Source organism: Dromiciops gliroides, chromosome 2, assembly GCF_019393635.1.
Source record: "Dromiciops gliroides isolate mDroGli1 chromosome 2, mDroGli1.pri, whole genome shotgun sequence".
NCBI classification, from domain to species: Eukaryota; Metazoa; Chordata; class Mammalia; order Microbiotheria; family Microbiotheriidae; genus Dromiciops; species Dromiciops gliroides.
Window position 1 is genome coordinate 95,052,346 of NC_057862.1, and position 15,563 is coordinate 95,067,908.

Here is a 15,563-nt window from a genome sequence, read left to right on the forward strand (position 1 = left end):
AACATGGACACATCACCAGTCTTTATGAGAAAACTTCCGATTACACCAGGATATGGAGGTAAGTGATGGATTCCTTTTGACAATTATGATTTTGTTATGAGGAGAAGACTTTAAAAGTGCGATTAGGAATATATTTGAGCATATCATCTTTGGGCAGGATTTTGAGTAGATGACCCCCAGGGTCTTTTCCCACTCTAGATACTGGGATTTTTTTTTTTCCTGCCTTATAGTAGCTTCCAGTCATAGAGTCAGCATGGCAGTGTATAGTGGTGGGTTAGAGTGGGAAAGAGTTGAGTTCCATGTACTGCCCCTGCTCCTAGCAACTTACTAGCCGTGTGACTCAGCAATTTATTTACCATTTAACTTCCTTGTTCCTCAGACAAGCCCCTAGACCTTATCAAAGCATAGATGATGGCATCTTCCTTGATGGAGGTGGAGGGAATACCCCTACTCATAAATCACTGGTGCTTCCTATATTCATGCATGGCTAATAATTCTCTGGGTAATGAGTGAAAGAAAGGACAAAAATTTGATGACATCATCTTTTAACAGATAGCAACAAAGATTTCTTTGGATACATGAGGTTGGTTTTTCTCAAAGCTGCTCTATTCCTTACTGATGACTCCGGACCAAATCTTTCTGCATCATAAAAAAGTTTGCCTTAATTATATTATCTGGCTTAGTTCATAACTTGAGCAGAATTTTAGTTTTGTGCACACCAACATACCAATCTACAAGGTAGAACCTAATGGTGATGAAAAATAATAGGTAATAGTTAACATTTTATATAGTGTTTTTACTATGTGCCCAGGGTCTGTGTGCTAATCACTTTACAATTATTTTCTCATGTGTATAGCATTAAAAATGCTAGTTAAGATAGATCAACTGGAAACTCTCCAAGGGCAGGTGCATTGTATGTGTGTGTGTATGTCATTCGTTTTTGTACACAGATTCTAGCACAGGGTTTTGCATGTACATAGGAGAAGCTTAGCAAATGTTGGTTATTCCTCCCCTATCATACATAAAATTTTTGTGTTGTTGTTGTTGTCAGTCATTTCAGTTGTGTCTGATTCTGTTCTTCTCTGTGACCACATTTGGCAAAGATACTGGAATGGTTTCCTACATCTTTCTCCAGCTCATATTACAGATGAGGAAACTGAGGCAAACAGGCTTAAGTGACCTGCTCAGGGTCACCTAGCTATTAACTGTCTGAGGCCAGATCTGAACTCAGGAAGAGGAGTCTTCCTGACTCCAGGCTTAGCACTCTATTCACTGAACCATGTAGCTATCCCCACATAGTAATAGCTTCCATTTATCAGGAATATGCAAAATACTTTTCTCACAACAGTCTGAAGAGGTAGATTGTGCAAATTTCCATTTTCTAGAAGAGAAAATTGAGGATCAGAGAAGGGATGAGACTTGCCTACAACCATTTAGTTTATTAAGTGGCAAGAGCCAAGATTTAGGAGCTAAGTCTCCTCTTTCTAAAACGAGTGTTCTTATTGGTCTGCCTCTCTATCATTAGAGGAAATTGTTACCTGGAAAAGGAAGGAAGTGAGGTAAATATAAACATTGATAAAATAATTCAAAGTTCACCATTATTCCAAAGATATTATGCATTATGTTTGTGTGTGAGAGAGAGTTTGTGTGCATGTATGTATATCTTTTGGGGGTGGGGATGGGAGGGCATGTGAAGTCTAGTTCTATTTAGGTTGAAAAAGGGCAAAATAGTATCCTAGTTGAGGGCATATTTTTCCTTTAGCTTTAAATTACATTCTTAACATGTCTTTCCACATATATCTACCCTTTTATAAAAATATTGTTTTACTGTTACAATATTATAGTGTTTAGAATTAAGCATCAAGCCTCAATAAATAATTCTATTTTACCCACACTAATTTTAATGATTATATGTTATTTTGAGGAAAATGGTGAAAAATTGGTCAGGGGGTGGGTCTCACATATAACCCATTTACCTTTTTTATGTATTTGGTCTCGGCTTTAATAAGACTGCAATTTCCAAACAGGCCGAAAAGAAAGATCCAAAATTGCATTTTGGAAGTGTCAAAGAAAATAAGCATTCTCTCTAAAAACATGAATAATTTCAATGACTCCTCAGAATGATCATTTTGTCACATGAAATGTTCCCCTATGTGCTGCTAAGGCTGACATCAAGAGATGGACTCTAAAAGAATATCACTATCTCTGTCAGAAAGGGACCTCTCCTTCCACCCCTCCTCCAAGGTCGTTTTTCCCCCAGCACTGGGGAGAGCTACATAGCTGGTGAAACCACATTGCTTGTGTTCACATTTATACAGCAAAAACCAAGCAGTTCTTTTGGCCCTGTGAAAAATTCCATATGTTGTTGGGTCTACCATTCACCGGGAATGAAGTAGAGTTACTGGTGACCTGTCCACTTCTTTCCAAGGTAAATTCTGCATCACGTTTATTTCGCTTCTGCAGGGTACATCCCTCTCCGGCTCAGCAGAATGGGTGCTTCTTACAACAGGGACACCAGTTACTGTATCAGAACATTCAATGATGCAACTCAGAGATACAAAAATAAACTGGAGGAATTGAGATACAAAACAGCCACTGCTGACAAACTACAAAGAGTCTCTTCCAAGGAAACAGTTTTAAGGATGATACATGATTACTATCTCCGCCATCACCCATCTCAGATAGGTATTCTTGTTTTCTTTTTTTTTTTTTTTGGTGAGGCAATTGGGGTTAAGTGACTTGCCCAGGGTCACACAACTAAGAAGTGTTAAGTGTCTGAGGCCGGATTTGAACTCAGGTCCTCCTGACTCCAGGGCTGGTGCTCTATCCACTACACCACCTAGCTGCCCTGGTACTCTTGTTTTCAATAAACTTTGCTTTCACTTTGTCTTAGAAACACAACCTGCAGCAAGAAACTGCCTGACTGCCACGTAAATGGAGGTTCATGAGTAAATGAAAGATACCTGAGTAAATGAAAACTAGGTACTGTAGTGGAGAAAGCAGCTAGTCTTGGAAGGTCAGGAAGACCTGAGTTCAAATCTAGCCTCAGGCACTTACTAGCTGTGTGACCTTGGGCAGGTCATTTAACTTCTGTCTGCCTGGGTTTCCTCAACAGTAAATTGAGGACAATAATATCACCTACCTTGCAAAGGTTGTTGTGAGGATCAAACGAGATTATGTTTGTAAAAGTGCTTAAAGGCTCAGTGCCTGGCACATAGTAGGTACTAGATAAATGTTTATTCCCTTCTTTTCCCTAAATGGGAAAGCCTTCAGGAATAAAACCAGGAAGGTTTTCAGAATTTTTACTTGTAAATATAATGTGTGAAAAGCTAGGTTTTGGAAACCAGGCAAACAAAACATTTCAAGTGGGAAAGGTAGCTGACAGTGGGATTATAACAGGAAGAAGGAGGCAAAGGACCAGGAATTAGGATGGCTAGGGTCTGGGGTCAGTTTTAGCACTACCTTTACTTCTCTGGGCCTAAACTGTAAGAGGCCAGAACACAACTACAAAATAAAGAAGGGATCCCCAGGATCTCCACTAAATCCTAACATCTCAGTGATGCAAATCAGCTAGTGTGTACTCAACATCTATTTTAAGTGCTTAGGTGCTGCAGGTCATACCAGATAAGTAAAACACAAAGCCTACCTACAAGGCTGTAATGGAATTTTATAGCCTCCTCTTCCTGAGTTCAAATGTGGCCTCAGGCACTTACTAGTTAGCTGGGTGACCCTGAGCAAGTAACTTAATCCCATTTGCCTCAGTTTCCTCATCAGTAAAATGAGCTAGAGAAGGAAATGACAAACCATTCCAGTATCTTTCCCAAGAAAACACCAAATGGGGGTTATGAAGAGTCAGACACAACTGAAACAACAACAGAAATGCCACCTGAGTAAGACACAAAGCCTATCTTGGGGAGGGGGGAGGTTAAAAAATAATAAGAGATGAGACTGGAACATCCATAATGCCTGTAGTATGAGACAGAAGCCCTAAGAGAGGGGTACAGGGTGGTTTAGAGAGATCACATTTGGTTAGGGGGCTCAAGAAGAGAAGATAGGTTTTAATATATGTCATAAAATAGGAGTTGGAAGGGGCCTCAGAGGCCATCTTATTGAGTTTATCCCCAAACATGAATCCCCTCTATGACAAGTGGTCAATCAGTCATCACATGAAGACTTGGAGTGACTAGGAACTCATTATCTCCCAAGACAGCTTATTTTGCATGTTCAGATAGCTCTGTCTTGAAGTTTTTCCTTATAAAATCAATTAATCAACAGATGTGCTGGGTCTAAAGCATGGGAACTAAGTGTAAATTGTGATCCCACCCCGGTAGATTCAGGGTCTCCTCTAGTATCTCTCAGCCTTGAGGAGGTCCTTGGTGACCTTTCAACTAACTCCCTCTGGCCTCATGACACTGGGGTAAGGGCTACATTAGGACTTGCAGCATAAATGCCAAAACTGTTAGAAGAGCTTAAAGGGGTAGAATGGCTTTTTACCCTGACTCACTAACTGTATTCTGTGGGCCTCCCCAGGCACTTGCCATCCAGGAAACATATTTAGCCACTTTGCTATCCCTGTCTACTGTGTTAGGGTATTTAGGTGGTGCACTGGATATAGTGCCAAGCCTGCAGTCAGGAAGACTCATCCTCCAGAGTGCAAATCAGGTCTCAGACTCTTACTAGATGGGTGATGCTGGGCAAGTCACTTAACCCTGTTTGCCTCAGTTTCTTCATCTGAAAAATGAGCTGGGGAAGGAAATGGCAAAGCACTCCAGTATCTTTGCCAAGAAAACTACAAAAGGGGTCACAGAGTCAGATATGACTGAACAACTACTGCGCTCCTTAGAACCTCATCTCCAACATTTTAAAGGACTTAGAAAATTGGAAACTTGCAAAACAAAATGGCAACACAGTCTCCAGCAATTAAGGGCTCAGACATACATAGAGTAATGGTATTTGAGAGTAGATTCTTTTGATGGGAGAGAAAAAATGTTAATCACAGCTCACATTTATATTATTTTAAGGTTTGTGAAGGGCTTTAATGTACAATTAGTAAAAGTAGACTACTTATAAGAGGTAAAATAGGAGACATAGCCAAGGTACTGGAGAGGTTTCATTGCTTAGTTCTGCAGTTCCCAAACTTTTCATTAAATATTATATTTAATATTTATATTTTTAATACACTTTTTAAATTTTAAAATGTTATATGCATTCTTAAATATTATTGAGGTCTCACCCAAAGAGCTAAATTTTTAGCTCTTTTTACTATATTAGAAATTCCAATATCTTAGTATTAATTTGAAAATACTTTTAACCTCAACGGCCCCGTGAAAGAGTCTCAGGGACCCCCAGGGGTCTCAAGGCCATACTTTGAGAACCACTGGTCTAGTTGAAAGAGAATTTGATCAGGAAAACCAAATTTGTGTCTCTCTATCAGACATTTCCTGACTATGTGAATCTTGTAAAAACCACTTCTCTAAGTTCCATTTGCAAAACAAAGACCTCTAACTTGGCCTCTTCAAAGAACTGCTGCAAATAAAGTGCTTTGTAAACTGTTAAGTGAAAGGTGGGCATAGACAGTGGATAGATGTCCCAGTATGCATCAGTACCTGAAAAAATATCTCCCACCCTCTTCCCCTTTCTTCACCTTTTCCTAAGCTACTTCCTTCTGACACTGATGCTGTTGCCACCATTGCTGCTATGAGGACAGAAGAAGGAATATTTTTCTCAGAAAGCATTTTCCCATAATAATGTTATAAATTGTGATTTTGCATAGTTTAAATAACATTTTAAATGTTATTTAAAGTATATAAATTTTGGAGTAGTGGGAGCTGAGAGATGTCCGTAGTTGATAATTCTATAATCATGGGTCTATGGGTAAAAAGGATAGGTGAATTAGAGGCTATTTCCCCCCTGCCCCATCCCATTCTCATTTGAAAATAAGACCTGGAGAGAGATGAAGTGATTTGTCCAAAGTCACACAGGTAATAAGTGACAGAAACAGGATTTGAGTCCAGGTATCTGCTTCCAAAGCCAAGACTCTTCCCATCATGGCATTTTCTTATGTTTATTGACATGTATTTTGCCTATATGAATATATGTAAATGTTGCCTCCTAGATAAAATGTAAGGTCTTTGAGACCGTAGACTGTTCTTTCTATCTACAAGTACTAGCACAATGCCTGGCGCATGATACTGCTTACTAAAATATTAGTTGATTGATTAATTGATTTTCACAGGACACATTTCCTGTCCCTCCATAGGACTTTTGAGGAATATATATATATATATATATATATATATATATATATATATATATATATATATATATATATATATAATATTTCTGAGTTGCTTCTGGACCATTTTTATTGTAAAGAAAAGCCCTTTTTGAGCACAGACCTTCTGGCTTATGTCCTCCATGACTATCAGCTTGAACTTTGGGATACTTAGTGACTTAAGAGGATAGTTGAGTACTAGTTAACTAGGGATATTACTTTTTAAGTGTGATTTTATCCCTTTGCAGAACCTATACCTAACAAGAAGCCTTTACAGGAGCCCCCCATTCCTGGCTGGGTTGGCTATATGCCAAGAGCCAGGGTTACAGAACTTGGCTGTGCTGTGCGTTATCATGTGATGGCAAAACAGAGCTATGAAGATTTCCTAAATATAACAGAAACACACAAGAAAGGTCCATTCGAACGATATCAGAGGTAAGACTCACCTGAAGAAATTAGCAGTGGTTAGCAACATGAAGAAAAACTTGAAATCCAAACTAACCTATTCATACTCCAAATATGTCTATACACTCGTTTGCTACAGAGGTATGCATACTTTTTGCTCTTTGCAATCAATACTGAGTCTTGGAGGATAACCCCAGACAGCAGTCGGGTGCCCCCTTGTCACCAGGCAGTATGACTGGGACTTCATTGTTCTTCAGAACTGACTGTCCTTAGTGGAAGATAATGGTGATATCTAGCAACTCTGTCACTTCAGGGTGGCACTCTAGCCCTAGCTCAGCTGGAGAGGAGATGGGGAGGGACTGGAATGACTTCCAGTTGTGTCCACAGAAAATCCAGGAGGAAGAAAATCACTAACAGGCTGTATGTAAGATATGAAAGCACTCTAGGCATATTTTGAACAAATATTGGGGTTTCTATTTCAACTGTAGACTGATGGAAGAGGAGCCACTTAAAACTTTCCATGTACCTCCTGAGATTTGCCAAGGAATTAAACCAAAATATCAATGTGAGTATCCTCTTTTGTTTTACAAATCAGGTTGAACCTCTGTTTGCCCCTGACATTCTGCTTAGCTGGCTCCTAGTCTAATCCCAGGGTTAAATGTACTGTGTACATTATTATTTACTCCACTGAACTCAAAACTAACAACTGTATATTTTACAGATGAAGATTCCACTGGAAGACCCTGTAAAGGTGGTCATGGTACCCCTTCCTCTTCAATATATGCCTTTCCAACACTGTATCGTGGACCCTGCAGACCTGGGAAATACCTTGAACCACTCCCCTGCACAGGCTAAGCAGTGGGATAGGACACATGGAACTCTTGTCTTGCTCTTGACTTAAGCAGCTTCAGCCTGTGGATCACATCCATGTGCTCAAAAGTCTTGTCTGCTTGAAATCTGGTTTCCTAAGCTTCACACCACTCTTAAGCATCCAGGACATAGTCATAATTGTCCATCAGCTATTCCACAAGAATCCATGAACCTGTTGACTGCACAATGAGTTCCATGGGGACTCTATGATGAGCAACCATTATATAGATTAGCTCTGATCTTTTATTGTGGTGGAAATAAAAATGTCATTTCTCTGTTTATCGAATGACAGGCCTCTCCTTTGGGTTCTTCTTTGCCTTTGTCATGGCTGGTTTGAGGCCGTAGGAAATGAGGTATAGTGGAAGAAGCTCTATGCTAAGAAACACAAGACCTACATTCCAGTCCCAGTTCTGACACTAACTTACTATATGATTTTGGATAAGTCACTGCTTCTCTCTGAGCCTTACATGACAAATCTGTAAAATAAACTTTATAGATTTGAAGAAGCCTGGGCCAGATGGTCTCATAATGTCTCTTCAAGTTCGATCTGTAAACCAATGGTAAGTATAAAATGCTATCCTACAGCCTTGACTTTGTATATTATGTTCTGTCATAGAATAGTTCCATCTTTGACTACCATGATGTTAAGTGTACTATTTTGGGGTGATAACTTTTTTTTTGGAGGGCAATGAGGGTTAAGTGACTTGCCCAGGGTCACACAGCTAGTAAATGTCAAGTGTCTGGGGCTGGACCTGAACTCAGGTCCTCCTGCATCCAGGGCCAGTGCCCTATCCACTGTACTACCCCAGGGGTGATAACTTTCAAACCACACCTGAGTCCTCCACTCAATGTTTCATACTGTTGCTGGGAGTAGCAGAGATACATATATCCAAGAGGAAAGTTAATTCACTGAAACATGAGCAACATAATCAAAAAGGAAAATAGGTAAAGGAGTCAAACATTTTTTGTACCCATCAATCAATAAACATTAAGCATCTTCTACGTGCCAGGCACTGTGCTAAGCACTGGGGATACCAAAAAAGGCAAAATATAGTACCCGTTCTCAAGGTACTTACAATCTAATATACAAAGGGTTACAAATCTCCTACAGCTCCAGTGACATCAAATTTCCCTTCAATCCTTCTTTATTCCCTAGTAGAACAGGATGGCATTATTGCTTTGTACTCATAGTCAATACAGCAGATGGGATAGGACACATGTTAGCTGAAAAACAGCTAACACTTTGGGATATCTACATATACATATGCATGTGGTGTGTGTGTGTAGGGAGAGAGATATACATACATACATACACATATGTATATATACACACACACACACACACACATACATCTATCTATCTATCAATCTATCATATAAGGTCCAGATGTGATGCAAGGGTTCATGAAACCATGGCTGCCATTTTCATGGTCTCTTCTTACCTATTGTCTTTCCCCATCTTCTGATCCAGTCTTTTCCATCTCATGGTACTTACTATTCACTCTCAAAAATTCAATGTTTAAATTGATCTGTAGATCTATCAATTTGGATATTCCCTCTAATGATGCAAACCACAACCCACCTGAATTGTGCCACTCTTCTTCCTCCCCCCCCCTCTGACCCTAAGATTCCCTGCATGATAATGTAGCTATCAGCAACTGGCCCTCAACGCAGAGCCTCCACCACCCTAAAAGCAGCAAGAAACTTCTGAAATAAGACTTAAGGGCAGTGTGGTATAGTGAAGAGAGAGGTGGATTTAGAATTAGGAATGGCTTTGGGTTCAGGTCCTACCCCAGACAATAACTCTTTTTTTTTTTTGAGGCTATTGGGATTAAGTGACTGGCCCAGGGTCACACAGCTAGCAAGTGTCAAGTGTTTGAGGCCAGATTTGAACTTAGGTCCTCCTGAATCCAGGGCCGGTGCTTTATCCACTGTACCACCTAGCTGCCCCCAGACAATAACTCTTTAACCCTGGTCAATCCTTTTATCTGTCATCAGTTTCAGTTATTTTCAATGGTGAAATGAGAGTTTGAAATAAAATGCCCCTCAGTTCCCCTCTCCTGGAGCATGTAGGTTCTCTCCATGAAAAAGGCTAGGGACCCCTGCTCTATAGGAACTGCTCCTGTGGATTTGGGAGAAAAAAGCCCCATTCTTGTGTTAGCTTAGAAGACCTACTGAAAATGATGTGCAAAACTTCTATTTTAAAAGGCTTCCAGCCATCACTAGATGTTTAGGAGTTGAGTGAATGCATTAGATAGGTTGGCTTTAAGCTAGATTGTTTTGAAGTGCTGAGTTGCATTTACAGATGTCTCAAAAGAAAAATGACAATTGGATTTGATAGTTAGGTTTTGCCCCAATATTGCCTCAGTGAGCCATAGTTTCAGGCTACACACACACACACACACACACACACACACACACACACACACACACACAAAAGGGATATAGTCTCATAGAGCCTGAAAACACTGCTCTCCTATATGTTATTAGAATTAAAGAAACAGGATTGAACTTCTCCTGAAGGGGATATGTCTTTCCTTGGGAATGGATGAGCACAAGTTTTTGCATCTTTTAAATTTGAAAGATTTTGTGCTTCATAAACAATACACTAATTAGTGTTATCTTTAATGATATCTCATATAGCTTCAGATGTCTTTTTTTTTCAAGAGATATAGGTGACAAAAGTAATAAAATCCGAATGCAAGTATTTTAATCAATTCTTTGATATTATCTCTCCCCCCCAACTTCACAGTTATGATCACCAAGTTCACTGCAAATCTGCAACTTCTTTGTTTAAGCAGTTATGTGGCTCAATTCTTTTTCTTAATCTCCATCTTTTATGTTTCTTACTAGCCTATAATTTCTGGAGTGTTCGCTGTCACAGAGGAAGGCAAAGTAGGTGATTTTCCTGCATTGCAAACTATCATTATTAACACAAGCTGCATTAGTAATGGGCCCATTATTACCACTAAAAACATTTCCATTATCTGATAAGACAAAATTACCTGTGCATCTATAATGCTGTGGGAACTGACAGGGCATGTTTATGGAGTTCCTAGTGCCATATCTTGGTGAATTTCATGGTATAGTTAAAGGGTTTCTGGGTCTGAAATGTGAAGACTTGGACTTGAATCTCAGCTTTGCCATTAACCTTCTATGTGTCTTTGGGCAACTCATCTCCTATTTCAATTTCTTAGTTTCCTCAACTGAAATGAGTACATTAGACTACTTTCATTCACTTATTCATTCATTCATCCTATTAAGTATTTATTATATGTCAAGTCCTATGCTAGGTGCAGGGGATGCAAAGGCAAAAATGAAACCATCTTCGCTTTCAAGGATCTTACATTCGGCTAATGGGAAACAAACACACATACATAGATAATTAAAAGGAAAACATATACAAAGTTAAGTACTAGGTACCATGGCCATCAACAATAGGGATAGAGGGGAATTTGGAAAGGCCTTGCACAGGACATGGCTTTTGACCTGAATTCTGAAGGAAGCTGGAGATTCTAAGAGACAGAGGTGAGGAGAAGAGCATTCCAATTATGGGGATGGTCTGTGCAAAGGCACCAGGATGGAGGATAGATAGACTGCTGTGTATGGGGAAAGCTCCACTTTGGCAGTAACAGAATGTGCAAAGAAGAGTAATGAGCAAGAGGACTGGAAAGACAGGCTGGAGATGGATCATAAAGGACTCTCCTGTGCCTAAAATTATCTTCCCCTTTATCTCCATCTCTTAGCTTCACTAGCTTCCTTCAGGTCCTAGATAAAATCCCATCTTTTGCAAGAAGCCTTTTAGTGATCTCCCTTAGAACAAGTTCCTTCCTTCTAAGATAATCTCCAATTTATCTTGTATATATGTTATCTTTGTGCATAATTGTTTGCAGGTTGTCTCCTCACTAAGATTATGAGCTCTTTGAGGACAGAGAATGGTTGGGTTTTTAAACCTTTTTTTAATATCCCCAGTGCTTAACACAGTGCCTGGCATATAGTAGACATTTAATAAATGGTTGTTGGCTTATTGGCTTGACTTTAAATGCAGAACAGAAGAGTTTAAAATGCTATCGAACTTTAACTTTTCTTTGCCTTTTTTTTGTCTTTGAATTTATTTCTTTGTTTTGAGTGGTGCTGATTTATTCAAAGTAATGGGATGACAGAGAGACTCTGGATTGACTATTTCAGGGCTGAGACCTTCAAATTGTTTGTCCTCTGTGGATATTAAAATGCTTTTTTGGAGGCAGTATGGTATTTTTAAGAAGAGCATTGGACTGAGAGTCGGGAGACCTCAGCCACTAATTTGCTTTATGACTGGGCAAGTCATTTGATAGTGTCAAGAGCATGGTCAAACAATGCACTAAATTCTAGGAGTAAACTTTCAAAATTATTGTGGTTCCCTTCCTCCTGCTTTGCCTGAGGCTCTCTGACAACATTCCTAGTTGGATTGCTTCTCTTCCTTTCCCCATCTTTTTTTTTTTTAATTCAGTATTAGAGACAGAAGAAGGCTGCTCTGGTTTGGTAGTCTTTGCTAACACCCTAGTTTGGAGGGTGCATAGTGTCCTAGTACTCCCTCCTTCTCCTTGTTGCTTCTATCACCTCCTAAAGTACTCCCTTGGACATTTCCAGCTAATCCACAATTGAATCTATTTGCCTTCAGCATTGACTGACTCATCTGGTTCTTCTTTAACACTCCGTTCCCCTCCAGTTAAGTTAAGTTCTGGCAGTGGATACCAATAGAGATATAGGCTAATGTTCTTATTTCATAGATGGAGAAACTGAGATCTAGAAAAGTTAAGTGATTTGTTGAGGTCAACATAGTTGATGGTGGTGCCAGGACTAGAGCTTATTCCCTAGCCCAATGTCCTTTCCATTATACCACATGGCTACTGGGCAGTGATTCTGAGAGTATGACTTCTCCAAATAGGTCTTCTTCATAATAAAGTACTTTTGTTCAAGGTGACAGCATAAAATATCCACGAACATCAACATTTCACTTGATATATTGGATTGGATTGTCAGGTGTGTCAGGTGAACCAACACAAGAAAAGAAAGGAGATTTATAGAGTTAGAGGGAATTAGAATTGAAAGAGACTTTAGGATCCATATAATTTCAATCAGCTCATTTTACAGATAAAGAAACTAAGGCAGTTATAGGTCAAATGAATTGCCCAGTTCGGGCAAGTCTGGGAAACTGAAAGGGTCCAGGTGTTTTATATGCAAGGATCAGATACTGCCAGGAACCTCTAATGGTATTATAACTCTGAGGTCAAATGCAGAGAGTGAAGGGGGAGGGGGAAAGGGAACACATTTTTATTAAGTTCTTACTATGCACCAGGCGCTATTCAAAGTGATTCACAAATATCTCATTCATTACACAAATTCACTGGGAAACTGGACATTTCTACCCTGGAGAGTTTGAGGAAGAGAAGAGTCAAATTACTGGAAGAGGAGACTGGTCAGAAAAGGGTTAGGGCTTGAAATATGAAGCTATAGTTTTGCTGTAATGACAAGCTTCTTCACAATTTGAGCTATTCAAGTGTAATGGGTTGCCTTAGGAAGTAGTAGATACCATCTAACTGGAGGCCTTGGACCAGAAGCAACATGGGGAAAGTTGTAGGAGGTAAATAGAGCTAGGATGAAGAAACTAAGGGCCAGGAAAGTTGAGTTATTTGCCAAAATCACACAGATAGCACAAAGTGTAAGAAGTGTGATTTGAACCGAGGTCCTCAGATCTCACCAGATCTACCAGAAAATGGTAACAGTCTATTGACCTCTGAGCTTAAAGTCTCATTCAGAAAAGCATTTAACTAAACAACTCCTAGGGTATATTCCAACTTTTAGAGTTCGTAATTGTTTGAAATGACCACTCCACAAAACCAAGGGAAGTTTGGGAAAATAATTATCCAGAAGAGGTAGCCATCAGCACCTAGACAAGGCATATGTTTTCCTCATAGTATAAAGGAGCTGTTCAGGGATATAATATGCATTTTCCCAATTCACTTCAATGAACATTTGTTGACTCTGAAGATACCATTGGCTCAAATCTAAGTGACGAAGGAAGTGAAGGTGGAAGGGAAGCTTGTTTTCTAATAATTTATGAAACCTAGACATTTCCACCCAGTAAATTGTCATTGTAGACAGTGTTGAGCATCAGAACCAAGAAAGCAGTTCTGATCTTTGGGTTTTCTTCCCTCTTTCAAGGGCTTTGACCCCAAGCCTTTTCTCTCTTACTCTTAGGAGGGTCCCAATCTTGTATACATCATGTCATTGGATTTAGATTAGAGGGGACATTCAGGATTATTCAACACAATCCTTGTGCTAGTGTCAAGGAATGGAGACCCAGAGATATGAATTGACTTGCCCAGGCTTCCTAGATTGTATGAAGCAAAGTTAGGATTTGAGCTCATCTAGTGATTCCAAATCTAGTGCTGTTTTCACTATAGTACATTGTAACTACCTGTATTTTGAGAAAGTTGGGATCTTAATCAGGGGCATGCTAGTTAATGTTTAACAACTGACTCTCCCCCCCCCAAAAGTACAAATGACATATATAAGTTTAATCTGTGTCATTAACATTTTCTCAATACTTTCTTAAGTCTAAACAATCAGTAAAACAATAATCAAGCCATGATTTGTAGAATTGGTTTATTTCTGAAACATAAATGCTCATACTGGAAATTTAACAGTTGACTCTCATTAGCCAAAATGAACTGGCTCCAACATACCCCTGGTCTCAGATTTCTGAATCTAACTAGCTAGATTCTACATCTTAGTTCTGTGTCTTTGTTTCAGATAACTCAGGGTATTGATCTTGGGTGACTGTGCTGTATGATATGTGTGATAACTGAAGATAGCAATCCTTCGTGCTGGGAAATTCAAGGTCTCAGTTCTGTGTGTCTTTATATGTTGGATTACCCAGATTCATGGTTCTTCCTGTATACATGTCAGATGGCTCATGGCTCCAGTTGTGTGTTACTTGGAGAGATCCAATCTTTTGTTTCTATGTGTTGGCTAACTCTGCATGCCAACCCTGTGCCTCTGTCTCTGGACTGGATAACTCAGGGTCCTAATTCTATATGTATCTGTGCATTGGGTAACTTAGGTAACATCAAAGTTACAAAAATGAAGCATTCAGGAGGATGAGGAAACACAGAATGAAAACAACAAAGATTTTCTACATTTTCTCCTGGTGATACATTTGGCAAGTCACTGTTTACATGAAAAGGATGGCCATATATACATATATAAAAACTTGGAGGCATCACAACTACCTTGTTTAAAATACCACTGGCATTCTCCAGACCATTTTAACAGGAATCATCATTAATAGCTGAAGGATGGAAACTAATGATCTCATACTAGAAGCGGGACAAAATCTTCTTAAAATAATACTAAAATGAAGGAAGATACAAAAGCCTCAAATAATGTTCTCTGCAGGGCAGCTAGGTGGCGCAGTAGATAGAGGACCAGGCCTGAAGTTAGGAAGATACCTTCCTGAGTTCAAATCTGGCCTCAGACACTTAACTATCTGGGTGACCCTGGGCAAATCACTTAACCCTGCTTGCCTCAGTTTCCTTATCTGTAAAATGAGCTGGAAAAGGACATGACAAGCCACCCCATTATCTTTGCCAAGGAAACCCCAAATGTGGTCATGAAGAGTTGGACACAACAGAACAACAACAAATGTTTCCTGCATTAAAGTCAACCTGATTCACTAAAAAAGGTAGTGCATAGTAATTAGACAAGAATATAGGGCATTTGTCATTGCATTATGTTCTTAGTAATGAGACCTTTAGGAAATTTATGCTCAAATAAGATGCATTGGGAAATTTGAGTTTGTTTTACAAACTGAGCTTTTGAAATAACGCAGACCCCACTTCAGATATGTCATAGAAACAGAACATTGAAGTGTTTAAAATTCAATCAAAGGTTTGTGGCAAGCGGCCTGATATTAAAATAGCAGGCAAATCATTTCAATATATGTTTTGAACATGATTTGTCCCAAATAGCA

General features: G+C 39.3%; 1 protein-coding gene across 1 annotated transcript; it reads left to right on the forward strand.

The window, feature by feature from the left end:
- C2H10orf82 (chromosome 2 C10orf82 homolog) lies at positions 1–7,534 on the forward strand. The gene is made up of 5 exons (XM_043980393.1): positions 1–58; positions 2,464–2,685; positions 6,523–6,709; positions 7,168–7,244; positions 7,401–7,534. The coding sequence occupies exons 1-5, from the start codon at positions 4–6 to the stop codon at positions 7,532–7,534; spliced, it is 675 nt and encodes a 224-aa protein (XP_043836328.1). The 5' UTR covers positions 1–3.
- The last annotated feature ends 8,029 nt before the right edge of the window (positions 7,535–15,563 follow it).